The sequence below is a fragment of the Dermacentor variabilis genome, chromosome 6 (genome assembly GCF_050947875.1).
Source record: "Dermacentor variabilis isolate Ectoservices chromosome 6, ASM5094787v1, whole genome shotgun sequence".
Classification (NCBI taxonomy): domain Eukaryota; kingdom Metazoa; phylum Arthropoda; class Arachnida; order Ixodida; family Ixodidae; genus Dermacentor; species Dermacentor variabilis.
Genome location: NC_134573.1, coordinates 181,502,781 through 181,528,605, shown reverse-complemented (window position 1 = coordinate 181,528,605; position 25,825 = coordinate 181,502,781). Strand labels below are relative to the sequence as shown.

The 25,825-nt window shown below is 48.0% G+C and overlaps 1 protein-coding gene across 2 annotated transcripts in view; it reads right to left on the bottom strand.

Moving 5' to 3' along the window:
* Positions 1-3,618: 3,618 nt before the first annotated feature.
* Positions 3,619-25,825, bottom strand: part of LOC142585912 (leucine-rich repeat neuronal protein 1-like) — a 158,157-nt gene continuing 135,950 nt past the window's right edge. For both annotated transcript variants that reach the window (XM_075697003.1, XM_075697004.1), the window contains exon 2: positions 3,619-7,938. In XM_075697003.1, coding sequence (XP_075553118.1) covers positions 5,623-7,800 — 2,178 coding nt within the window. In that variant the 5' untranslated portion in view covers positions 7,801-7,938 and the 3' untranslated portion in view covers positions 3,619-5,622. The remainder of the gene's footprint in view (positions 7,939-25,825) is intronic.

The following is a 25,825-nucleotide window of genomic DNA, read 5'->3' as shown; positions in this document are numbered from 1 at the left end:
CATGCAAAAACAAATTCTTTTCTGATGAATGGGAAATTGCACACAAATCAAAACAGAAAATTTATAACCAACTTTAGGATAGTTGCCGTTACTCAGCTCGGCTTAATTCTATACGCGGCTTGGATGAAATATTCAAAGCACCGGCTTTGAAAATTATTATCCTTGCAGTATTATTTTGCTAGGTGAACCCTTATGACCGTCAAAGAGTATTGCCGTCCTCAGTGCCTTTTCTAGATGCGGGCTGAGTTGTAGGTTGATAGAACATCCTCTGTCGTCTGTTTTATGGACGCTATATAGGAGGCGTCATGATTGGTCACTGTGATTTGAAGCAGTCAACCCGTCGCTCCTACTCATTCTACTTCTTAGGTATTAGTGAATGTAATTATCGTACTTTAACGTAAAACATGACCAGACGCGCTTTCGTCAAACCTTTGACTTGACGTGTTTGTAACTCCCCCCACACACACGCACACATACAAGCACGAGATGCCACGAGGGCACGCGGGAATACGAGCAATTGCACAATGTCGTGACGTCGTGACGTCACGAAAAAGGCGCTCTGCGTATACGCAAAATGTAAGAGTATAGGGCCCAACTGATATCGAACGCGACAGTTGCGAAGGAAGCCGAGGAACTATCCTTTTATCCTGTAGGAAGAGTACGTCCTCTTGCGCCGAGGGAATAAGGGGCGGATGCCGGGAGAGCTGCAGGGGTGATGGCTGCAGTGCTACAGGGAAGCAGGCATGTAGAAGATAGTGGTATGAGGAAACCAACGCTGGCCAGGAAGCGCTACTGCTTTACTACTCGGCAAATTAAATTGCTAAGGCCGTCCATTAGGAACACCACGAAAACGGGATAAGATCTGGAGCATCAGGAGGGAGCTTTAGCTATTGACCAACCCTGATTTTCCTATTAATGTGCCGTTAAAACAAAGAAACGCTTTTGTGAGACAACCTATGAACCGACTTGAATGAAATTACTTGCCTGTGATAGAGAATTTCAAGTTGTAGTGACTGTAGGTAACAAAAGTTTGATTAAGGGCCTAAAAAATTTTACAGAGATTGCCGTAGCGGGTTAAGTCTAAAAAATGTAAGCATGACGTTTACAAAGCCTCAGCTCTGCACCAAAGCCTATATTGCATTTCTGAAAACCGGATCCATTACAGCATCTAAAGTGGGCTAATTTCAGTATACAAATTACATCAAATTTTTAAAATGCTCAGAAAGGTTTCCCTGAAGTCCTATTCACAAATTAGCGGTATATTTCAGAGGGGGCATGTAAGAGAACAATTTTCTTTACTTTAGATGTATTATTCGGGTCAGTTGACAGAATTATGATCTCGTTTTTCCTTGCTAAACTGCAGAGTTTAGTTTTTATTTCAATGTTACAGTTTTCAGCAATATTTATTTTAAATACTTACGGTCTACATAAAAACATGCTGCTTAGAGTCATTAGATTTCAACTTCTTCTTTCAAAGGCAAGAAGTTCCACCAAATTTGGTGGCGTGGTTGGCGAGAAAAACGATTTCTTTGTTTCCGTGTATACTTGCATAGTAAGGGCCTTCGAGCTAAAGCTCCCTCTTAATTCGACGAGGGTTATGATATGGGCTTGTTGGTTGGTCATCATGGAATATCTAGCGTAGCGCAGCAAAACACGGACACAGGAAGAAACAACAGACGGACACAAGCGCGCGTGTCTTGAGACACGTGCTCTTGTCATGAACGCTTGTTTCGGTGAGGTACGTCCAGCAGGCCTACGCTCCCTGTTTCTAGCACGCCAGTCCCCATTCAGCTCAGAAGGGGTGCACATGTGCCGCAAGGTGAGTGGTCCATTTGCGGGCACGGAATGGCAGCATGTCGTACTGAAAGCTCCTTTCACACGTTCCAAGTTAAAGCAGCGCTGCTGGAAGGGTAAGTTTTTGAGCATGTTGCCCATACCGCTCTCACAGTAAAAGGCAATTAGTAAAACGTAATAGTAACTGTGAGATGCCGGTTACGCCCTCAGCGGGCAACATAGCAAAGAACTGTTCTAACTTGCTCTGGCTGCGCGAACATGATGTGTCTTTCACTAAAGGCCATCTACGAACCTTGAGGCGTAATATGTTCTAGGCACTAGGGGGGGGGGAGGACACAATTCCAATTTAATTCCTCAATGATCCGCTCCTGGTTGTTCATTTCTTTTATTAGTAGAACCTTTCAAAAAAAAATAAAGGAACCTAACAGTCCTTTGAGTGCGTCCCACGCATTCTGTAGCTCAACACCTCTGCGCTAATTTTTAACTGTACTAGGTGGCTGGGGCGTACAGCAGCTGAGAACAACGTCGCGTGTTCGAGCCCCAGTAACGGAGGGAATAATGCAGTGGGGGCAGATTGCGAAAATGCTCACGCTCAGCTCTTTCGCGGCTCGTTAAAGAACACCAGGTGGTCAAAACGGGTATATAGCACGTGCCTTCTTCTAGGGCACTCCCAACTGCCTTTCAAACGTCAAATATCAAACATAACCATTAACCAGTCTAAAACCTCACTCCTAGTTTTTGGCATAAACTCTCGGCGCGGTGATATACTGTTGTAAACATAATAGACATTTAACTTTGGTTATAATTTTATTTTTAGCGCTTCGACAATTTTATTGTGATCTAATTGGGATGGGCGCCCAGTTTATAATACTGAGGAACTTCTGAAGATCGTCAACTAGTCCAAGAACACGTCGTTCTGGCATAATTCTGATTCATTTATTATTGTGATAACAATTATGTGCACAATCCAGAAGTATTTCTGCCGTCGCCGTCGCCGTGATGTTGCGTTTAAAGTCCAAGGGCAATAACACCGTCGCCGCACGCCCTATGCTGCATGTGCGAGTGAAAGCGTGGGAGGGGAGCCGCCGATCGCGCCTCGATCTCGCCCGCGAATCTTGCCCGGCATCAAGAGTAGGGGAGGGGGGAGGGCGGCGTTTTACTGCGGCTGCAGCTGCGTAGGTGGCGGCTGCGCGCGGTGGCGCGGCTGCATCTTGAGGGCGATCTGCGTTTGGGGCAGATCCTAGCTGCGTCGACGGGTCGTATTTGAGTGCAATATGTGTTCTCGGTGCAATGTGTGTTCTCGGCGATGAGTTTGCGTTGAAGCGGCACGCAGCACGAAGATGTCTTCGCTCGCTGCTGCTGCCGTGTTTGCTCACGCCAGCCTTTCGACAACAAGTGTCCGCGATCGCCGAGTGTGATGTGTTCATCTTATCTAGGCGCGCTGATACCATGCTTGTTAATTTAGCTAACAAGCGAATGTTTACAAATTGATACGGCCAATAAAAGTGCTATCATTACTTCGTGTGGTTGTGTGCTAATTTGCTATCACAATCGATGTTTCACCTTTCTGGCGAAACTGCGACTTTTTCCTTCAGACCAACACTGTCCTGTGCTACACATTCGTCAAGATCATAGCATTTATGTACGTTTTAAAACATTTGGATGACAAAGTTGATATTCGGTCGCATCAGAGGCTTCTTGCTTAGGTATTGATGACGCATTGCAACTTACGTACCTTCGTGTTCGAGTGTAAACAGACTGGATTAATTCGGGTTGGTTTACATTGCAGCGTTTTATTTCAGTAAAAAACCAGATACTGTGAAGATTTGAATAACCATCAAAACTTTATTATACTGAAGCATTTATTTCATAACCAACATTATTGAAGTATAGATGGGCAACTTGTCTTTTGGTGGGTAGTATGACTAAATTTTTAATTCAGTAGATGTATTGTCTAACGTTATTATACATGTTCACCTCGCTCTCAGGCAATTTTACTAGAACTTGAGCCACATTACCACAACAGGTGAAATAAACTGATAATGAAGAGCCGCATAACAAAGAAGAACGAAGCAATGAGGGATACCTGCAATTATACAGCACCTTCATCTCGAACACATCACAACTGTATACGTCCTTTGGTGTGGATAATTATAAGTATTCCACGAAGAATTATTAAGATTGCTGACGAAAGCACATTTTACAGAAGGCGCGTTTAATGCTCAAAGTGAATACAAGCATCCATTACTTAATGTTTGCGCAGAATCCCAGCTCGTAACTGTTGCTTCTTGCAGCAAGTCTGTTGTAGCAGTAGAACGAAATTGGCACCAGATTAATGGCTGGTGACATGGTGCGGCCTCATTTTAACTGCGACAATATTGGAGATCGGCTCGTGTATGATACAGGAAACGCAACGGCTGTTAGGCATCAGGGACACAGTGGTGAATTTGAAACCTGCTTTGCGCCTGAAACATTTGTCTTTTGTGCCATTTGGGCTGTACCGCTTTGAGCATTGGCGAAAAACAGTAGCCCAATTTTTTTTAATGTAAATTACAATTTCTCCTCGAGAACAGAAAAGAAAAGCTTGTACGTGTAATTTGTGTCTATGTGCGTGCTCAAGAACAGTGCGTATATATTTCTTTCGAAAAAGGAAACAACCGTTAACTTTATATTACAAGCTACAAAGAAGCTTATAGCACAAGTACCGGCAGTACGAAGGCGCGCGCACGCTCATTTGTGGCGCTGCGGAACTGCGCGATGCCGTAGCTGTGTCATTTTGTCTGCACTCGCAAAAAGCCGGCAAACAGCAGAAGCTGAGACACGTGCGAACCCTTCCCGTCTCTCCCTCTTCCCTACCCCGACTTTCCCAACAATGGCAATGATTGAGGCGTCGCCTACACGCAAAAAGAAAGACGAAAAGAAACGAACGGCGAAAGAAGCGGCGCTACGATTAGCTTTGCGTGTAGGAGAGGCGATACTTTGCTTTTAGATGATGTCGTTGAGTATTTGTTGTCTCACGAGACGCTTTTTTTCCCTCCTCTTTGTCCTCGAACTACGAAGACTTGTAGTCTAGTCGAACTGCGTTCTCTGGCTGCGCTGTGAACCGTTTTGTTCCAGCAAAGAGTCCGCTTCGCCTGACGAACTGCTGTGAGTGAAACACGCCAGTCTATGCTATGTTACTTTTAAATATTTTCGCTTTACCAAGGAACAAACAGGAGATCGTCTGACCAGTTTTCTAAAATAAAAAGGTATTCCTACTGTTGGCACTCATATTGAGCATTAGCTTAGTGTAGAAATTTGTAGGAAATAGAAAGTGAGATTTCAGTGAGTCCTCTGAATTAAGAGCAAGAACATATATTGGAAACACGAATTTTTTCCTAACAGGAACTGAAAGAAATCCTGAAAAATATCTATGGTTGTTTCTGGCCATCACCTATGCGGGCTGCCTAGAAGTGCCGGTGTTAAATTCAGTCTCCTATTCTGGACAACCTTTGAGAGTACCAAGAACCTCACACAGCGCCTTGCGCTACCACACAGCTGCAATATACTCCAAATACATAACTGGCAGTCACTTGAGTGGGTATATCCCTAATGCAGTTGAATTTTTCCCTCTTACATTCAGGTGGAATAGTGCTTACAATAAAGCTCAGCCTTGTATCTCAGTTCCACTTTGAACGCGTAGGTGAATGGCAGCGTTCCTGTAGTGTGCTACACAAACTCATTTCGGCTTTTCAAGTGCCTCTGCTTCCAGAGAAAAGGGCGCGTCGAGCATTCGCCAGGCGACTCGTGTACGACTTGCTGGCGCAAAACGACGCGCAGTGCGGGTCCTCATGAGCCCACGTTGGCCATAAGCGGACTGTACAGACTCTCTAGCGGCACGACCTGTGACGCCGTATTGCTGACGAGCGATTTTTGCGGCGTCTCGTACTGCCTGTGCTTGTAGCGGCGCGCCGCCATCGTGGCCGCGCACAGCACGAAAATCGCGGTAGACACGATGCCCAACACTACGGCCACGGCCACGTTGCTCGTGTAGTGGATGCCCTGGAGCATGAAGCTCGCGTCCCGGGTTCGGGCGCGGGTGCACGATAACTGGATGTGCGCGTCCCCTTCGTCGTCCTTCACTGCGATGCAAAACACGTAGCTGGTCTCCGGCTGGAGGTTGTTGATCGTATATGACCTGTAGAAGCGGCTCACGGTCACCGATTCGAAACGTCCTTCTTCGGCGCCGCTCACGGACTTGGGGCTCGCGCCGACCAGCGAGTCCTCGCCGTCATCCGGTTTGTACTGGATCTCGTACTGGGGAAATGTGTTGCGCGCTGTGCCGTTCCACACTACGGTCACCGACGTCGAGAGGATGCCCTGTGGGAAGATGTGGATGTCGATGTTCTCGACGACCAGGTCGACCACCTTGATTACGCGGCCGTGCCTGTTCTCGGCGATGCACGTGTATGCTCCCACGTCGACCGGCCTCAGGTGGTAGATGGTGATGCTGCCCGGGGGCTTGAACTGCACGTGCACGTCGTTTCCGGTCTCATTGCAGACACGACCGTTCGGGAGCAGCCAGCGCACTTTGGGCTCGGGAAGTCCGAGGGCGTAGCACTGGAACACCTGCGCGTCACCGATCTTGCGCTGCACGGTGCTGTTCACGGTGCCGACGAGGAAGGGCGGGCACTCGGCCGGCACTTCGGCCAGGGATATGTTGAGGAGGCCCCGTCCGACCATCGGTGGCGGCTTGTGGCAGGCCAATTCCTCGGGTTGCATAAAGCGAACGGACGTGTTTGACAGGGCCGACACGGCCTCAACCACCCAGCGGACGTTGCAGTCACACAGGAGCGGGTTGCCGTGCAGAGAAACGTTCAGAGGAGCAGACAGGTTGCGGAAGAGTTCTTCGCTGAGCGCCGAGATGTTGTTGCGGTGAAGCAGCACCTGGCAAAGGGACGGAACATTGACGAACGCCTGCGCGTCCACGTACTGCAGCCTGGCGTTGTCGTGCAGGCGCAGCACTTGTAGTCGCGGCAAGTCGCGGAATGCGCCGCGCTCGATCACCGTCAGGGTGGGAACGTGGTCCGCGAACAGCTCGACGATAGGCAGACCCACAAAATTGCCCGAGCGGAACCCCGTGAACGGGTTTTTACCGATGTGGAGCGTATGCAGTCCTTGCAATTTCTGCAGGGCCGAGGCTGGCACCCGCGTCAGCTGGTTGCTGTCCAGGTGCAGCGTGGTTAGATTGTCCAAGCCTAGGAACGCCTGATCGCTGAGGCCTCTAATGCGGTTGTGAGCGAGCGACAGGTAGCGTAGCCGATGAAGCAGCAGGAATACGCGCGGGTATACGTACGAAATGTGATTGTGTGATAAAGACAGGCTCTCGAGGGAGAGCAGGTCTTGAAACCATTCGGGATAGATGGAGGGCAGGTGGTTGCGGTCTACCGTCAGCACGCGCAGTTGGCGCATACCGTCAAAGACGCGCTCTTCGATGAACTTGATTTGCACGCTGTTCATTAGAAGCGTCTCTAAGTGCACGATTCCCCTGAACACACCGTTGAACAAGGTCTTGAATTCATTATGAGACAAGTCCAAAAACTTTAGCCTGCTGATGTTGTGAAAGATGATGCCACGGCCGAGCTGCTTGATATGGTTCCGCGAAAGGTCCAGCTCTACCAGATTCCGCAGCGTTGGTATCTGGTTGTGGAGGTCGGTCAGCTGGTTGCTGTTCAACAGAAGTGCTTGCGTGTCATGCGGAAGGCCAACAGGCACGGTCCTCAGTCCGCGGCCGGAGCAGTTGGCTGTTCGCAGGTTGAGGCCCATGTTCATCGACGCTTCAACGCTGCACTTGCACACTACAGGGCACTGCACGTCCCACATTGCCTCACCGGTAGCGTTGTTGCACAGCGCGTAGCAACATGAGAGTAAAAACACCACAAGCTGGTCCAGCCTCGTGAGCGCCCTTTTGGACTGCTCACGTGCTGGCACTGTCGTCACGCTAATCGAAGAGCTTGGACGGTTCATGGTGCGTCGCGGATGTTCATGGCGACTTGGCCTCGCCCATATGATTCAGGTGTGTGGCTTGGAGGCTCGCCAGCCGGACACCGCCTGTGCTGGCTCCGAGGTTGCCGATCGCCTCATTGTGTCATCCAAAGAACGCATCTGCAACGAGGGAGAGAGAAAAAACAGCACATTAGCATTTCACTACATGATACATCTCCTTTTTTTAATTATTGTAGCAAACGACGACGGGGATCAGACCCAAAGCCGGACCTCTGACTCGTTCGTCATTATGACAGCAACTTCGTGAGCAGCGCTCGTGGCCGCCGCTCCTGCTCGGCACACCTTCTTCTTATTCATTTGCAACACACTTCCGCGGCCTAAAAATTAATTAGTCTATTTATTTATTTATTTATTTATTTATTTCATTACCCTCGGGGTCTCAGGGCAATTCGGTAAAGTGGAAAACAAAAAGACAGCAGTGAATTTGTATAGAACTAAAAAGAGAAAGTGCGGGTTACATCAATACAATAAAAGAAATTAACAATAAATAATGCAAAGTACAAGGACAAAAGAAACGAAATTAAACCACTCAGCATACAAAGCATGAAAAGATCTCATCAACAAAGAAAGAAAACGCGAGAAATGACGCTCAAAGCAGTAATATATGCCTACAAAACAAAGAACACCCATTTTAATAAGATTGGTGGGAGCAATAAGAAAATGAAAACAAAATGAGCTGAGCAAAAATGAAAGGGGTGACAGCGCTAAAGTTTCTCGTGTTGATGACAACAGCAGGTTAATTAAAGCAGCTTTCAGCTTATAATTATCAGATATTGCCACGACAGACCGGGGAAGGTGATTCCAATTTACTGATGTACTCGGGATGAATGAATTGTAAAAATGTATATCCCACCCCTTGGTCTACAGTCGGCAAGACACGCAATGCAGAAGCCGACATCCACCACCTGCTGTGGGCGATGTTGTTAGCGCTGTTGCTTATATGGTCTACATGCATCTTCCAAGAAAGATTAGAAAAAAATAAATACGCCTAGATATTTGTAGCAGGAGACAGACTCGAGGTTACTAGTATTAAGAGGATATGAGGGCAGTGTAGTATTACCAGGAGAAACCCGCATGTGCTTGAATTTGTTAACGTTCAGTTCCATGTTCCACGTGTTAGCCCAGTCAAGTGCGTGGTTGATAACGTACTGAAGAATACCTCTATCGGAGTCACTTTTAATTTCGCGGTATATGACACAGTCATCCGCAACAAGAATAATTGATGAGAGTAACCTATCAGGTAAGTCGTTCATATAAATGAGAAAAAGCAAAGGTTCCAGCACAGAGCCTTGTGGTGCACAACATTCAACTGTAGAAGTGACAGAGGAAGTGTTATTAGATTTGAGAAATTGTGAACAATTGGTAAAAAAAGAGTGCAGCCATTGAAGAACGTTAGGATCAAGATGAAGTTTACTTATTTAAAAATAAACTGTTGATGAGGAACTTTGCCAAAGCTCTTGAAAAATCCAGGAATATACAATGACCGATTGAACCCCGTCAAGTACGGAATTTAGATCATCTGTAAACGGTAAAAGTGGTGTTTCACAGGAAAATGACTTGCGAAATGCATGCTGATCATCTGTGGCTGTAGGAATGATGCAAAGTGAGAGTAAATGACATGATATTATCCATTATTTTACATGGAATGCACGTAAGTGAAATGGACCGATAATTATATGGCGAATGGCTATCCCCAGACTTGTGCAACGGAATCACCCTCCCGACCTTCCAGTCTTCCAGAATGCAGGCTGTCTGAAGAGATTGCTGGAACAGGTTAGAAAATATTATAACCCTGTACACTTTAGTCCTGATTAAAAACTTGGAATTTATATTATCAATGCCACGCGATAAAGAAACTTTTCATTTATATGTTAGTCTTTATGTGCGAGCAATATCAAAGACAACAGGGCTCATCGGCAAAAAGTCAGTACCTAGATAGATAGGGGTTGCAGAATACAGATTTTGAAAAAAGCAGAAACAAATATAGAGTTCAGAACATTTGTGCAATGATCAAGCTGGATTAGTTGTTTGCATTAGTCTTTAAGGGTGATAGCTGAATTGTCTCCTTTGTTGACTAAGCTCCAAAATTGCCTAGGGTTAGTAATTAGTAGGTATGGCAATGTAGAATTGAAAAATGAATTCTTGGCGTGCTTGAGAGCTTTCTTGTATTCGGTAGCCACGGCCTGATAAGTTGATGGCCAACGTTTTTGAGTATCGGTTAGTTTTGGAGAACGAAAAATGCCTTCTTTCTTATTATACAGCCTTTTTAACGATCAAATGAACCATGGCGTCCAGTCAGCAGTTCCGTCACCCGGGCTAGCTTCCACATGAGAGGCGGCGAAACGTCGTCGTGCACCAGGACGACGTTTCCAACTTGAAGTCGTGCTGGTAGCTTGGGAGTCGCCTCGTCTGCTGAGCGCAGAAGCAGCAAGTGCTCCTTACGCCAGCGCTTCTAGAGATGATCTGTTAAATCTTGTTGATGTATGCTTCGACATCGCACATCAGTGCTTGTTGATTTGAGTAGCGTGGCGCCCAACTCTTGAGGCAAGCACGTCACATGTTTGCTAAGTAAGAAGCGTGAAGGCGTCAATGGCCTTCCATCACAGGCGCCCTTGTGGCTCAACGTAGCATTTGTGCAGTACGTGTGTCTCCGCTTTTGCTCAGCTCTGTTGAGCATTGACCGTTGTGCGCCACCGTTCATTCCAGGAGGACGGCACTTGCACACCGCGTCTTGACATAGTTGCGTGCTTTCATGCTTGTACTCCTCGTTGAATTACAATCCGGAGTGCATGAAACCAACATTCGTACTGGTCTTGAGCCTCGTCTGTTACGCTTAGACAGCCTTGTAGGAGGTGAATATTTCTTGCTTTTTGGGGACTTCGTGACGTCGTTATTGGACTTTGGTTCCTTAAGGCCTAACTACACGCACGCTCGCCGGTACGAGAAATCTCGAGGCCGCGCGCCTTGCGTTTGCAGAGCCTCGCAAGTAATGGTGGTTTGAACCTACTAGACGCGCGCCAGCGTGCGTCCACTTGAGTCTCATTTTTGCTTTTATAGTCATCGCTTCGTATTTTTGTGAGGCAGACAGAGCACCGATATTTGTATGGAGAAAATGGACAGTTTGAGAAGAGCTTTGTCGCCTTACGTACATTAAACGCAAAAAAAATCTATGTGGGACGTTTTGGCATACGTCCCTTCAAGATTTTAGTTTAACGTACGGGAGCGCAAACGCAAGGAAACTTCATTGAGCGTGATGTTAAAAACTAATTTCGCTCAAAGAAAGAAAGCAGGAGCCGTGGATTCTAGATTCACTGACCGAGGATGATGCAACACGTACGCCATGACAAGCTTCGCGAGTGCCGGCACAGAAACCTTGATGCCATAATTCGCGCAGTGTTCATTCGCAGCTTGTTGCCCTGATCTCTCGGAGGGTTTGCTGTCATAATCACTTTGTGTGATCACAGTCCTGAGAAGTGCTCTCTCTTATTCTCTCGGGAATCGTATTATGGACATGAACGGAAATGCAATATTACTGCATCTGTGGTCTTCTTTATTTATTTATTTATTTATTTCCTTAAGACCCCACATGGGGGTATTACACAAGGGGTGAAATACAACAATAGTTAAAACAATACTAGGATGGGATAATCGCTGACACTTCTTCCCTGAATGCAGATGAACTGGTGATGGCAACTACACGATGAAAAGGAAAAGTGAAAGTGCGCATTTTGGGGCGAGCAACACTTGATGAATGACTTGTGCGACGTGATGTTCGCGCCGGTGGTGAAATGTATGGTGCGATAGGGAGAATACAGTAAAAAAAATTGTGAAATAATGATAGGCTTGCGTTGAAACGGTGATACGAAAGAGTTGGTAAACCAGAGTCTGCTTTTAAGGATGACAGACTTATGCAGGAATATGCTGAGCGAATGAACCTAGCAGCGCGATTCTGTACGGCTTCAAAAGCGTTAGTAAGGTAAATTTTATGCGGGCACCAGATAGCAGAAGCGTATTCAAGTTTAGGTCTGATGAACGATCTGTATGCTAGTAGTTTTACGCGGGGAGGAGCTTTTCGTAAGGGGCATTCAAAAAAGCCGAGCTTTTTGTTAGCAAATGGTGTGGCATTATTCACATGCGAACACCAGTCAAGGTCGTGAGAGAAAGTGATTTAAGTATTGGAAAGATTTAACTGGTTCAATAGGCTTGTTTTCTATTACGTTAGAGAACACGACAGGATTTCGATGGCGGGTTCCTGACATAACTGCATTTAGAGGGATTTATTAGCATTAGCATTCGCCAGTCATCACACCAATTTTGAATATTGTTAGGGTCGTTCTGAAGTAATACTTGGTCACTGATGTTAGTTATGGTACGGTAGACAGAACAATCGTCAGCAAATACGCGGGTATGACCAGTGACATTAAGTGGTAGATCATTAGTATATATTAAGAACAGGAGGGGTCTAGCACCGAGCCCCGTGAAACGCCTGATGTTATGGGAAGCGGGTTACAAGCCTCATTATTGATTTGCACAAGCTGTGAGTGATAAGTAAGAAATTCTTTTATCCATCCTAGAACATTAGGGTGAATATTCAACTGTGAACGCTTTAGAAGCAGGCCTTGATGAGCTACTTTGTTAAAGGCTTTTGCGAAATCGAGTAAAATTGCGTCAGTCTGTGTATTAGTATCGAGGTTTGAATGCAGGTCATTGTTGCGTTTCGCCTGCGACACGTGGTTTTGCCGGCGCGACTGCGGCGGGCGGCAGACATTTTGGCCCGATCGTCGTCGCCGCAACACTCATCGCCAGGTGTTTCCAGGCGCGTCTGCGGCGATGCGACCGCCTAGGGATCCTCCTCGCATTCCAGTCATTGTGCCCGAAACAGGCGATGCCAAAGCAGGGATCTCATTCCAGTTATTGGGCCCGAAACAGGCGATGCCAAAGCAGGGATCTCGTTCCAGTCATTGTGCCCGAAACAGGCGATGCCAAAGCAGGGATCTCATTCCAGTTATTGGGCCCGAAACAGGCGATGCCAAAGCAGGGATCTCGTTCCAGTCATTGTGCCCGAAACAGGCGATGCCAAAGCAGGGACCAGCCTCTCATTACAGTCATTGTGTCCGACCGGCAGCGCCACGACAGGGTGCTACGAGATCGTGCGCAGCGCCACGACAGAGTGCTACGAGATCGTGCGCAGCGCCACGACAGAGTGCTACGAGATCGTGCGCAGCGCCACGACAGGGGGCTACGAGATCGTGCGCAGCGCCACGACAGGGTGCTACGAGATCGTGCGCAGCGCCACGACAGTGTGCGTCACCATTAGCCCATTGTACATTCACGTGCTCGTCTTTTGAGGGGTTCCTTCTTGCCCTCAACTGCGAGAGTATAAAAACAGCTGCCCCCGGACGCCAAAAGGAGGGCTCCGATTTCTTCTGTTGAGTGAAGTGCTCTCCCGTCTCTCTACTTCGGTCAAACCTGACCACCAACTCTTTGCGATGTTAAAATAAACAAGTTGTTTCGTTGTTACCAGTCGACTCATGCTTTGCCGGGACCTTCGGATGCTTCCAGTTGTACCCCAGGCCGCCAGGCCAACGCTACCCTTGGGGCTTGCGACCCAGGTACAACCACGGGCGTCAGCGCCGAGTTCCCAACAGATCGTACCAGCAGTCAGATCCAAACATCTGGTGGGCAGCGGTGAGATCGCCTACGACTTCAAACAACGGTCTGCCAGCGGCGAGATCGCGACAACGGAGGCCAGCAGCAAAGAGATGCAGTTGACAGTATGCTGAGCAGCTCAACGACGATCCGGGAGCAGTGCAACGAGCCCTGTGTGACGACTGGTTGCCTGCAGCGGAACGACTGCGCGGAATTCCTGCCTGCGAGGTTTGGTGAGTGCGGGACTTTCTTCTTCTGAGCTTTGCCAGGCTTTTGTTAGTGTTAGAAACAGAGCTGGTAATTGTGGTTGTCGTTGCTGCCGGGTTAGTTTGCGGCAAGACAATAGTAAGCAGTAGAGAAAGCAGCATTCAGAGCAGCCGTGGATTTGAAGTCGTTGCGCAAACCGAAATTGTTGGAGCTTGCAAGAGAGTTGGGTCTGGATGTCTCAGACAAACTAAGAAAACCGGAACTGCTAAAGGCTATTCTTGAGTTAGAGGCTGAGGATGACGAGCTGTCGGAATGCCTTGAGACTATTGAAGAGAGGGAGACTGCAAAAGAAAAAGAAGAGCGTGAACGTAAAGAACAGAAAGAGCGAGAGCAACAAGAGCGTGACCGTCAACACGCTTTGGAAATGAAGCGTCTTGAGGTAGAGATGGAACGCGCTCGTAATGGAAGTCAGGCACACGGTGCAGGAGAACGCGTATTGTTCAAAATGACTGACCTGATGCGGCCGTTTAAGCTTGGAGAGGACATTGGTTTGTTCCTGGTTAACTTTGAGCGAACGTGCGAGAAGCAGGGGTTCTCTCGGGAAACGTGGCGACAGCGCTTGCTCACTTTGTTACCCGGCGAGGCGGCCGACGTAGTCGCTCGCTTGGATAGAGAGGAGGCAGAGGATTTCGACAAAGTAAAATCGAGTCTGCTAAAAAAGTACCGGCTGTCTGCGGAGGCGTTCCGTCGGAAGTTTCGGGAAAATGAGAAAGGCAAAAGTGAGTCATATACAGAGTTTGCGTATAGGCTTATGTCGAACATGCAGGAGTGGCTCAAAGAAGAGAAAGCGTTTGGTGACCACGATAAAGTTCTGCAGTGTTTCGGGCTAGAACAGTTTTATAGTCGGTTACCGGAGAACGTGCGATACTGGGTCTTGGATAGGCCAGACGTGAGTACGGTGGCTAGAGCCGCTGAGCTAGCCGAGGAGTTTGTGACGCGTCGAGCTCGCGGAGCTAAGGACGGTCAAAAGGGTGAATTTGGCTCGAAGTTTGAGAGGCCGAAGTTCACACCCATGAGAGCAAAGGGGAACACGCGTAGTGCGGATGCGAGTGGAAGCAGTGCGACCGAACCTAAGGAGACGGCGGCAGCCGAAGCCGAACGCAGAAAGCGGTTCGAGATGAGGCGAGCGGGCGTTTGTTATTCGTGCCAGAAGCCGGGTCACTTTTCGGCGCAGTGTCCGGAAACAACACCAAAAGTTGTGTTTTTTTCAATAGGCAGCACTGACGAGAACATGAAGCTTCTCGAGCCTTACATGCGAGACCTCCTCGTAAACGGGAAAGAGTGCCGAGTGCTTCGCGATTCCGCAGCTACGATGGATGTAGTTCACCCGTCTTACGTAGAACCCCATATGTTCACGGGCGAGTGCGCATGGATCAAGCAAGCCGTGGAAGCTCATAGCGTGTGTCTGCCGGTAGCAAAAGTGCTTATTGAGGGACCTTTCGGAGCGCTTGAGACAGAGGCCGCAGTGTCATCTATGCTGCCACCCCAGTACCCGTACCTATTTTCAAACAGGTCCGATCACCTCCTGCGCGAGAAGGGGCTTTTGTTTGGTGAAGCTAGTGTTCAGGCCTTAACCAGATCGAAGGTTCGGGAGCTCGCTGCAAAGGCGGTAGTTGCGGGGCCGACGTTATCAAACAACGAAAAAGGGTCAGAGGCGCAGCAAGCTGATATTCCGAGCACGCCCGAACTGAATAAACTTGAGTCTGTAACGTTAAAGGCGCCAGATACTGGAGAGGAAATGCCCGACACGGGAAAGTTAGAAGAGCTATCTACTGATTTGCTCATCGCGCCTACGTCAGACGGACTTGATAGGTTGCTAAAAGTCAGCCGGACGGCTTTGATAGCCGAGCAAAAAAAGGATGGCAGCCTGGAAAACGTGCGCTGCAATGTCAAAGAAGGTATCGCCAGGAAAACTGCGCGTTTTGTGGAAAGAGGTGGAGTCCTGTACCGGAAGTATCTAGACCGCCGAGGAGTGGAGTTCGATCAGCTGGTCGTGCCTCAATGCTATCGTCAGGATCTGTTGCGCTTGTCACATGGGGGTTCGTGGTCCGGACACCTAGGAGTTAAGAAAACTAAGGACCGTCTCTTGCAAGAGTACTATTGGCCAGGGTGTTTTCGGGACGCAGACCATTTCGTGAGGACATGTGACACTTGTCAGCGGGTGGGCAAACCAGGGGACAAATCAAGGGCGCCGTTGAAATTGGTACCTATCATTACGGAGCCTTTTAGACGGCTCGTTATTGATACTGTGGGACCTCTGCCGGTAACAGCCACGGGGTACAGACACATTTTGACTGTGATCTGCCCAGCGACAAAGTTCCCTGAAGCAGTGCCGCTTAAAGAACTCAGCTCAGTTGAGATAGTTAATGCACTACTGTCCATATTTGCGCGAGTTGGTTTTCCTGCAGAAATTCAATCAGATCAGGGCACAGTGTTTACTAGCGCTTTGACGACAACTTTTCTCGAAAGGTGTGGGGTAAAGCTGTTACACAGCTCAGTGTACCACCCACAGTCGAATTCCGTTGAGAAGCTCCACTCCGTCATGAAGCGCGTGTTGAGAGCCTTGTGTTTTGAACATCAAACTGACTGGGAGCTGTGTCTGCCTGGGGTGATGTTTGCGTTAAGAACCGCGCCGCATGCGGCTACGGGGTTTTCGCCAGCTGAACTGGTGTACGGTCGCTCGCTTCGATCTCCCCTTCGCATGCTTCGAGAATCATGGGAAGGTAGGGGCGACGACCCAGTCGTGGTGGAGTACGTGCTTAAGCTCCTCGAACGCTTAAGAAGGGCACAGGAGTTGTCAGGTGAAGCAATGGCAAAGGCCCAGCAGAGGGCCAAGGTTTATTATGATCGGACAGCCAGGGCCCGTCGTTTTGAGGTTGGCGATGAGGTCATGATATTGCGCACATCGCTAAACAACAAACTAGACGTGCAGTGGGAGGGCCCAGCACGAATTGTTCAGAAACTGTCGGAAGTTAACTACGTGGTAAGTCTGCCAGGAAAGCGGAAAGCACAGCAAGTTTACCACTGTAATCTGCTCAAACCTTATAGACAACGGGAAGCAGTGGTGTGCATGATGATAAACGTTCCTGAAGAGCTTCCAGTCGAGCTTCCGGGACTAGGCTCAGTGACGAACAGGGAAGACACCGGTCAAGTCATTAGTGACCTTATCAGTAAAGCACCGCTGTCGCCCGAGCAGAAAACCGAACTACACCAGCTATTACAAGAGTTTCAGGGTCTGTTCTCTGAGAGGCCTGGTAGGACTTCTGTACTTACTCATGATATAGAACTTACCTCCACAGAGCCAGTACGATCCAAGGCGTATCGGGTGTCACCCCGCCAGAGCGATATTATGGAGGCTGAGGTAAAGAAAATGCTACAGCTCGGTGTTATTGAGGCAGGTGAGAGTGATTATACCTCCCCTTTGATTTTAGTTGAGGTACCGGGCAAGGAACCTCGTCCTTGCGTCGACTACCGCAGGCTTAATTCCATCACTAAGGATCAAATTTATCCGATCCCTAACATCGAGGAGCGCCTTGAGAAAGTTAGTAGCGCTCAGTTTATTTCCACCCTAGATCTTGTCAGGGGTTATTGGCAGGTTCCACTTACAGAAGAGGCTAGTAGGTATGCGGCGTTCATTTCACCAATGGGAACATTCCGTCCTAAAGTGTTGAGTTTTGGTTTGAAGAACGCGCCATACTGTTTTTCAAGTCTCATGGATAAAGTGTTGCGGGGACAGCAAGAATTCGCTTTACCGTATCTAGACGACGTAGCGATATTCTCCGCATCCTGGTCTGAGCATATGACACACTTGCGGGCAGTGCTAACCCGCCTGCGCGAAGCAGGCTTGACAGTAAAGGCTCCTAAGTGCCAGTTAGCACAGGCCGAGGTTGTCTACCTCGGTCACGTGATTGGTCAGGGTCGTCGCCGCCCCTCTGAAATAAAAGTGGCCGCTGTGCGAGACTTTCCGCAACCGCGCACAAAGACCGATATTCGGTCGTTCTTAGGTGTCGCCGGCTACTATCAGAGGTACATCCCTAGGTACTCTGATATCGCGGCTCCCCTGACGGATGCTCTAAGAAAGACAGAGCCTCAAACAGTCGTCTGGGACGAGTCAAAGGAAAGAGCTTTTAGCGCCCTAAAGAGTGCCCTAACAAGCCAGCCTGTGCTACGATCGCCAGACTATACAAAAGGGTTCATTGTTCAGTGCGATGCTAGTGAGCGAGGCATGGGCGTTGTACTGTGCCAACGGGAAAATGGAGAAGTAGAACACCCCGTCCTGTATGCTAGTCGTAAGCTGACCAGTCGTGAGCAGGCGTATAGCGCCACCGAGAAAGAGTGTGCATGTCTCGTGTGGGCCGTTCAGAAATTGTCATGCTATCTAGCCGGCTCGAGGTTTATCATTGAGACGGATCACTGCCCTCTCCAATGGCTGCAGACCATCTCTCCCAAAAATGGCCGCCTCCTGCGCTGGAGCCTCGCTTTACAACAATATTCCTTTGAGGTGCGTTACAAAAAGGGGAGTCTCAACTGTAACGCCGATGGCTTAAGTCGAAGCCCCTAACGTAGGAATCAGCCTCAAAATTGTTTGTTACTGATGTTTTTCTTCCTGAGGCAGGATTTTTTTTTAACATATTGCTTTTGTTTAGTGTTTCAAAGTGATGATATGCTTTCTAGTGCAATTTTTCAATTTGTGGACGCGTTCTGAGTGATGCTAGACTACTGTAAGGAACTAGGCAGTGGTCTAAAAAGGGGAAAGAGCCTGGCAGGGCTTAGTGAGGGTTGTGCCGTGCTTGCTGACTGAGCGGTTGAGTTTTCAGCGTAGTTCTAACGCTTGCCGGGAACGAGAACAAAAATGTGAACTCTCCCGAAGTCACTTTGCAGTGTCCCGTGCGAACCTGAACGAGAGAACGAGGCCTTCTCTGTGCGCTGCGCTCAAGAAACGTCAAGGGACGCCCGACTTCGGTTATGAGCATCATCGAGCGACATCCCTCCGGACAGCGGATGCAGTCCCCTGTCCATCGGGATCTCCTTCCCCCGGCGGGGCGGTCTGTTGCGTTTCGCCTGCGACACGTGGTTTTGCCGGCGCGACTGCGGCGGGCGGCAGACATTTTGGCCCGATCGTCGTCGCCGCAACACTCATCGCCAGGTGTTTCCAGGCGCGTCTGCGGCGATGCGACCGCCTAGGGATCCTCCTCGCATTCCAGTCATTGTGCCCGAAACAGGCGATGCCAAAGCAGGGATCTCATTCCAGTTATTGGGCCCGAAACAGGCGATGCCAAAGCAGGGATCTCGTTCCAGTCATTGTGCCCGAAACAGGCGATGCCAAAGCAGGGATCTCATTCCAGTTATTGGGCCCGAAACAGGCGATGCCAAAGCAGGGATCTCGTTCCAGTCATTGTGCCCGAAACAGGCGATGCCAAAGCAGGGACCAGCCTCTCATTACAGTCATTGTGTCCGACCGGCAGCGCCACGACAGGGTGCTACGAGATCGTGCGCAGCGCCACGACAGAGTGCTACGAGATCGTGCGCAGCGCCACGACAGAGTGCTACGAGATCGTGCGCAGCGCCACGACAGGGGGCTACGAGATCGTGCGCAGCGCCACGACAGGGTGCTACGAGATCGTGCGCAGCGCCACGACAGTGTGCGTCACCATTAGCCCATTGTACATTCACGTGCTCGTCTTTTGAGGGGTTCCTTCTTGCCCTCAACTGCGAGAGTATAAAAACAGCTGCCCCCGGACGCCAAAAGGAGGGCTCCGATTTCTTCTGTTGAGTGAAGTGCTCTCCCGTCTCTCTACTTCGGTCAAACCTGACCACCAACTCTTTGCGATGTTAAAATAAACAAGTTGTTTCGTTGTTACCAGTCGACTCATGCTTTGCCGGGACCTTCGGATGCTTCCAGTTGTACCCCAGGCCGCCAGGCCAACGCTACCCTTGGGGCTTGCGACCCAGGTACAACCACGGGCGTCAGCGCCGAGTTCCCAACAGATCGTACCAGCGGTCCGATCCAAACATCATGAAGAAAGAAGGCCAACTGTGTTTCACAAGACAGCCCCTTGCAAAACCATGCTGTGATGAATGAGAAAAAAAATTGTTTGAGTCGAGAAAGTTTATTAAATGAGAGAAAATGACACGTTCCAAGATTTTGCAAGGGACGGTTGTTATGAAAATCGGGTGGTAGTTTAGCGGTGTGTTTCTATTACCTGATTCGTAGACCGGAACGATCTTGCCCACTTTCCAATCGATTGGTAGGTTACCTGTGGTTAATGACTAAGAAAATAGTAAGGATAAAAAAGAAGCAGGAATGATTTTAGCGTTTTTTAAAGGGTTTTGAAGTAATGTTGTCAGTGCCAGCAGACGATGACATCTTGAGGTTTTCTATTCTGCTGAAGATACCGTTTAATTAAAAAATGATGGTAGGTATTCTGACATAGCAAGAGTAAAAATGCTTTGAATGGGTGCATCGGATCCCATGGTGAAAACTGAGGAAAATGTAGCTTTAGAAGCGTTAGCGCAATCAGCGTCTGATAAAGGATCACCCATTTCCTTTTTGATGCTGATAGTACGGGGTGTGTGGGGATTAATAATGCACTAAAATTTCTTCAAGTTATCAGTTATGATGCGGGGAAGGTCGTTGTCATAAAAAGAGTGTTTATGTCTGCGGATAGCGTCCAAATAGACGCGCTCAGACTTTTAGTGTCTTTCCCAGGCACCGGGGTTCGATTTCATTCTTGCGGATTGAAAAATACTTTTTTTTGTTCTCGAGAGTTTTAACAATTTTGGTGAACCATGGCTGATGTCGGTTAGCGTGAACGGTTATAGTTGGAATGTACTTCTCTGCTAGGGCTTTAAGCATATTTTGAAAGAGAGACCAGTTGTTTTCCACAGAGCGCAAATGAAAACTTGATTCGAATATTCCATAAAAGTCACGTAGTTCTTAATTTATTGCAGCGTAGTTGCCATTCTCGCAGAGGCGGATGACCTTTTTGTATGAAGGGCGTAAGCAGGGAGTAAAGGTGATGTTGGCATGGATTACTTTATGATCACTAATTTCGCGGAGGTAGTTAATGCTTGACGGACTTTCGGGATGAGTGGTTAGTATGAGATCTAAAATGTTCTCAGTACCCTGTGTTAGGTGTGCTGGTTTAGTTACCAATTGCGTTAAATTAAAGTTAAAGCAAACGTAAACGAAGTCCTTAGCACCTGATTGGTTTGAACGTAGTTGCCCAGAAGACCTGTTAATGTATGGATACCTTAAATCTCCGAAGAGCAATACACATCGATTCGAGTACTTTTTTGCTAAGTGGCTCAGGATATTGTTAAGCTTGAGAGGAAAATCAGCAGGACTGTTAGAGGGATGATAACATACACCGAGATGTAGCAGCTGTAGGCTAACATTAAATTTCAGCCATATGGTTTGTAGTTCAGATGCTACGTCAATTACTGAGCAAGATAGCTGCTTACTCACAGCAATAACAACACCTCCCCCTGTAGACCCCTGCCTATCTTTGCGGAACACAACAAAATTAGGGAAATCGGTAAGAATTTCTGCGTCACAAATTTAATCAAAAAGCCATGTTTTGGTGAGTACGAGAACATTACTTTCTGATGATGACAGAAGGTTTGATATGTATTATATTACATTTAGAAGAAAACTGTGTAGGTTAGCAAAAATAACTGATTGGGAAACGTTTAACTGTGCGTCGGTTGTTGCATGGTAGCTATAATTCCTTAACTTGTTGAACAAGGGTGATTCGTCAAAAAAGAATCACTTGGGTCCGATATGTAAGAGTTTATACCGAAGTGAAAAAGGTACGAATTTGCTTTTTGCATATGTAATGAGGTGCTTGCACGTGGTTTGGGTTTGGTTGGAAAAATCTTCACCATTGCTGTATGCTGTACCCTTCAACTTTCAGCCATTTGCCAAAATTGCGTCTTTTGTTTTAAAATTCCAGAATTTAACGATAATGGGACGGTTTCGGCCGGGAAGGTGGCGTTCAAGGCAATGCGCAGGCTTGATTTCATTTGGTGTACACTAAAGTTTAAGTACTCGGAGCAGTGGCGAATGATTATTTCCTCTGAGCACACGAAGAATTCGTTGGAAGAAATGCCATATATGGCATAAGATATCAAATTACTTCATCTAGAACGGTTTTCGGCATCCTCTTTTCGGTTTTCCAGAGTACAGACACGACGAACAGTTTGACCGGTGTCGATTTGCACGCACTGCGGCCGCTGTCGCATGGATTCTACATTCCACAACATGGTTGAAATCGCGCTAGAGAAACTGTTCCTAAAAGCGTCCTTCGGCCACAAGTGGTGTTCGCTGCTGCTCTTGTAGGCGCTGAAAGCAATGCTGCTTTAGGCCCCGTGGTTTATAGTTCATAATGAAGAAATAAGTGTGCTTGTCGATCTTCACAGAGGCAGAAATACCACCACTATTTGGTGCGGACTCCGCTTATTCGCCATCAGAGATGAGCTTCCGCTAACAATGCCGCTCACCTTTTCGTCGTAGAACCTTCAATATATTTTAGCAACTTGCAAATATGCAATAATAGAGGCATGTATCTGCTCATTGCAGGAACTGAAGGCTACAGATGAGTTTTTTTGCTCTGCGTGCTTTATTTGTTGGGCACCGTCTGCCACAAGTGCCAGACGACATGCACCGCTGAGAACCGTTGTACTGAGAGCAGCGCCACTTTTGCGTCATGATGCGGAGAAGTGGCGAACGGGTCGGTGATGTATGTTTTTCTCTATGGGTCGGTCCACACACCTACTCCTCTAGCTGCCATAATCCTGTTGTTGCAATGCGGACGTGTCTCGTTAGGCCTACGGGCGCCGGAGTCGCAGAATGATCTCACAAATGGACGCACTATGCCCTCATTACGAACCTTTCAGGTGAGTTTAGAGAAAGGAAAAGATCATTTCAATAGTTCCTGGCGTTCAACACGAGTGAGAACGTAGACATCACGACAATACACGCTGAAGCGAGAGCCATATGGCTATCGCCATGTTGGCTAACGCTATTTCTTAATGTGCGTAAACATTAGATATCTGTGCTCGCGCCACGCTTCGACGCGTATATCTGTTCTGCACCATCAGTGCATGCGTGAGGCGTGTGAGGCGCGCCGGCACGCGTACGTGTAGTTTGGCCTTTAGGCGCATGTCTGGCGGCTGCTTTAAGTGGCGTACCATGATTGGCAACCTTGCCCCTATTGTGTGTCTTGAAGACTCCTGTGTTCTTGGCATTTCCCTTGTTTTCCTTGTCTCTGTTGCCATCCTTCTGAGGCATGGTGACGGCTTTTTCACTGGACTGGAGCATCCTTCTATGGAAGCTTGGTAAGTGCTGAAAGAGCTGCGGCGCTGTCCCGGGCCCTTCCATGACGAAAAGAACTTTGTACTTACCTTCCTCTGCAATGTCTCGTCTGGCAACTGTATTCATGTGCAACATCAAAGATTAATTGACTGCTTTTTATGGCGCATCGTCTCTGGGGGGCTTTCCAATACCAAAGTCCAGAGTTGTGCTTTGTACAGTTGAAGCTCGGGAGAAGTCATCAGTGGTTCCCTGGATCGTCCATCCAAAACGGGTTTCTACTGTAGCAAGTTGAGGCCATAATCTAGATATCTGGCCAGTTACAGTGTCCCAGTAGATATCGGAGCCTATGAGAATGCTGATCTCGTTTTCTCGGAAATTAGCTGCTTTAGAGCTTGCATCAGCGCAAACAAGACAGATGTTTGTCATCATGGTGATGATCGCACCATCCAATAGTGGACTGGTTACCGCAGAGATTTCCGGCACTTCGAGGACATGTATAGTGACCTCGTTTGTACTGCGCTGACTCCGGAGTGTGACGGACACTTGGTTGCGTGCAAGGGTCACAAGGCGATGTGTTTTCCTGAAGATGAATACGTTGAGGCGCTCAACGCCTTGAACAGGGCACTAAAGTGCTCAAGCAACGTTCCGCCGAACAAAAGTGTACCGACTGTCCGGATCTAGAAGGAAGCGTAGCAAAATTGACGTCCCTGGTACGACTTACCCAAGCTCTGGGAATCTTTCTTGGGAATGCCCTGCGCATTGACTACTGGGACTCCTTTTGCCAACCTTGCATCAGCTCCCCCCTGAACATGTTGTATTAGTCAATGTAAACGAGGACAGTGTCAGCGGATACGTTGTATGCATGCTGAACGCGTCACAGAGGGCCTAGAAATTGCAACAACGGTGATTGTGTAGCTGCTTACGAATTATTTCTGGCCTTGCAGTTAGCGACAATAAAAAGAATAAGCTCTTATGCGCTTTTCGTGCGAAAATGAGTCGTCAGAGGATAGTGCAGTATACATTTACTGAAATCAGCATGTTTGATTACCAGAAAACTGCCAGGCAACTTTGTAATGAATGAGATCGTGAGAGTGCCGACTAAAAGCTCGTCGCTTTGGTTGGCGAATACAAATAATGAAACATACAAAGACCTAAATGTCGCCTACATATTGATATTTCCGCACCAACGAAGGTACGTTTTCGCCGCAATTAATAAAGTTTTGGTTCCAGCTCTCGCGATCGCCTTTAAAATGAGGGCGACTTTTTCATGCGTAAACCCACCATATATGCTGGAGCGAAGGACGCTGGAAAATTCCCTAGCCAGCGTTGGCAGGCAAGCACTGTCGGAAGATGCTATCCTCGGGCCCATGGCCTGACACTGCAACTTCAATGAGGACAAAAAAATGATGTTAAGCTTTTTGTAGGACACAAAGCTAGACAAGCGGCTTTAGTAAGGCCACTGTCTCATATACATAAGGATTCAGCACTTCTCTTATCCTCATCATCCATCCCAGTGCTTTGACTCCCCTGCCCACTTCCCCAGTGCAAAGTAGCAGACTATATTGCGTACTATAGCTCAGGTCGTCCTTTCTGTCTTTCCTGTCAATAAATCAAGGTAAGTACATACCACCAACCACTTGTCCAAAACATTTTTTTTCTCCACACTACAGTGGAGTGAAGGTGGGGTCACCTCTGCGTCGATCTTGCGATGAAACCGATTACTTTGAATGTGATGTCACAGTTCGCACATAGATAATTAAAGTTTTACTCCTATCCACTGTGAAACCTGCTTTGATATACACAAGGTTCTATTCCTACCAATCTCGTCCATGCTTTGTAGTTTGGCACCTCTTCAACGCACATACGGCGTCAAGGCGTTGTTTTTCGCTTAGGAAAGGTTGCTCCCTGAGTCACCGAAGTGCACTTGAAATTCAATCCTGTATGTCCTCATACTTCCCGTACAAACCAAAGCACAAGAAAAACAAGAACACCAAAGCAGAAACAGGCGAAATAACAAGCATCGACACACTGGACAGCGACACTTTTAACACTCCTCTTTCAAACTTCGGCCTGATGCGTCAAGAGACCGGACTGTAGAAGGATTTTGCTTTTAGGAAGAATGGAGCGTCGCAGCAGAAGCTTACAGGCGGCTCTTCGTGTCAAAGGAGTGCCCTCAGTTCATCCTGTGCATTCCTGCTTCAACAGCCATTTATAACAGCGCACACACGCACGTGCGCGCGCACACACACACACACTGGCGCAGAAAGCGTGGCTCTTCGATTGGAAAGCCGAGGTCGGTAGTAGAGCGCGAGGAGGTGAAGGCAAAGCACCCTGTCGTTCTAGCCAGAGGTAACACGATTTCATTTTCTTGGCTCTGCTCTTCGGTCTCATTTTGCTTGATGTCGACCGCTTCTAATGTGCGCCTCTGAGCCGTCGGCGTCGGTTTGCAGCGCGCCCTTATCCCTCGCAATCCTTTCTCTATATTCCTTCCCCTGTGAACCCCACGCCCCCACTCTCTCCTCGTCTTTGTTATCCCATTTTTTCCTCTTTTTTTTTTGCCTTTGCCATTTTTTTGTGCTTTAGGCGTTCTATCTCTCTAGTTGCGATTCCTTCACTATCGATTCTTTTTGTTCCTTTCATACCTTTTCAATTTCCTTCATTTCGTTCATTCGGTTGCGTATTGTTCCCTCTTGCCTCTTTTTCTTGCCCCTGTGCGCTTAGACACCGGCTTTATGACGTTTTCAGGAGCTCTCC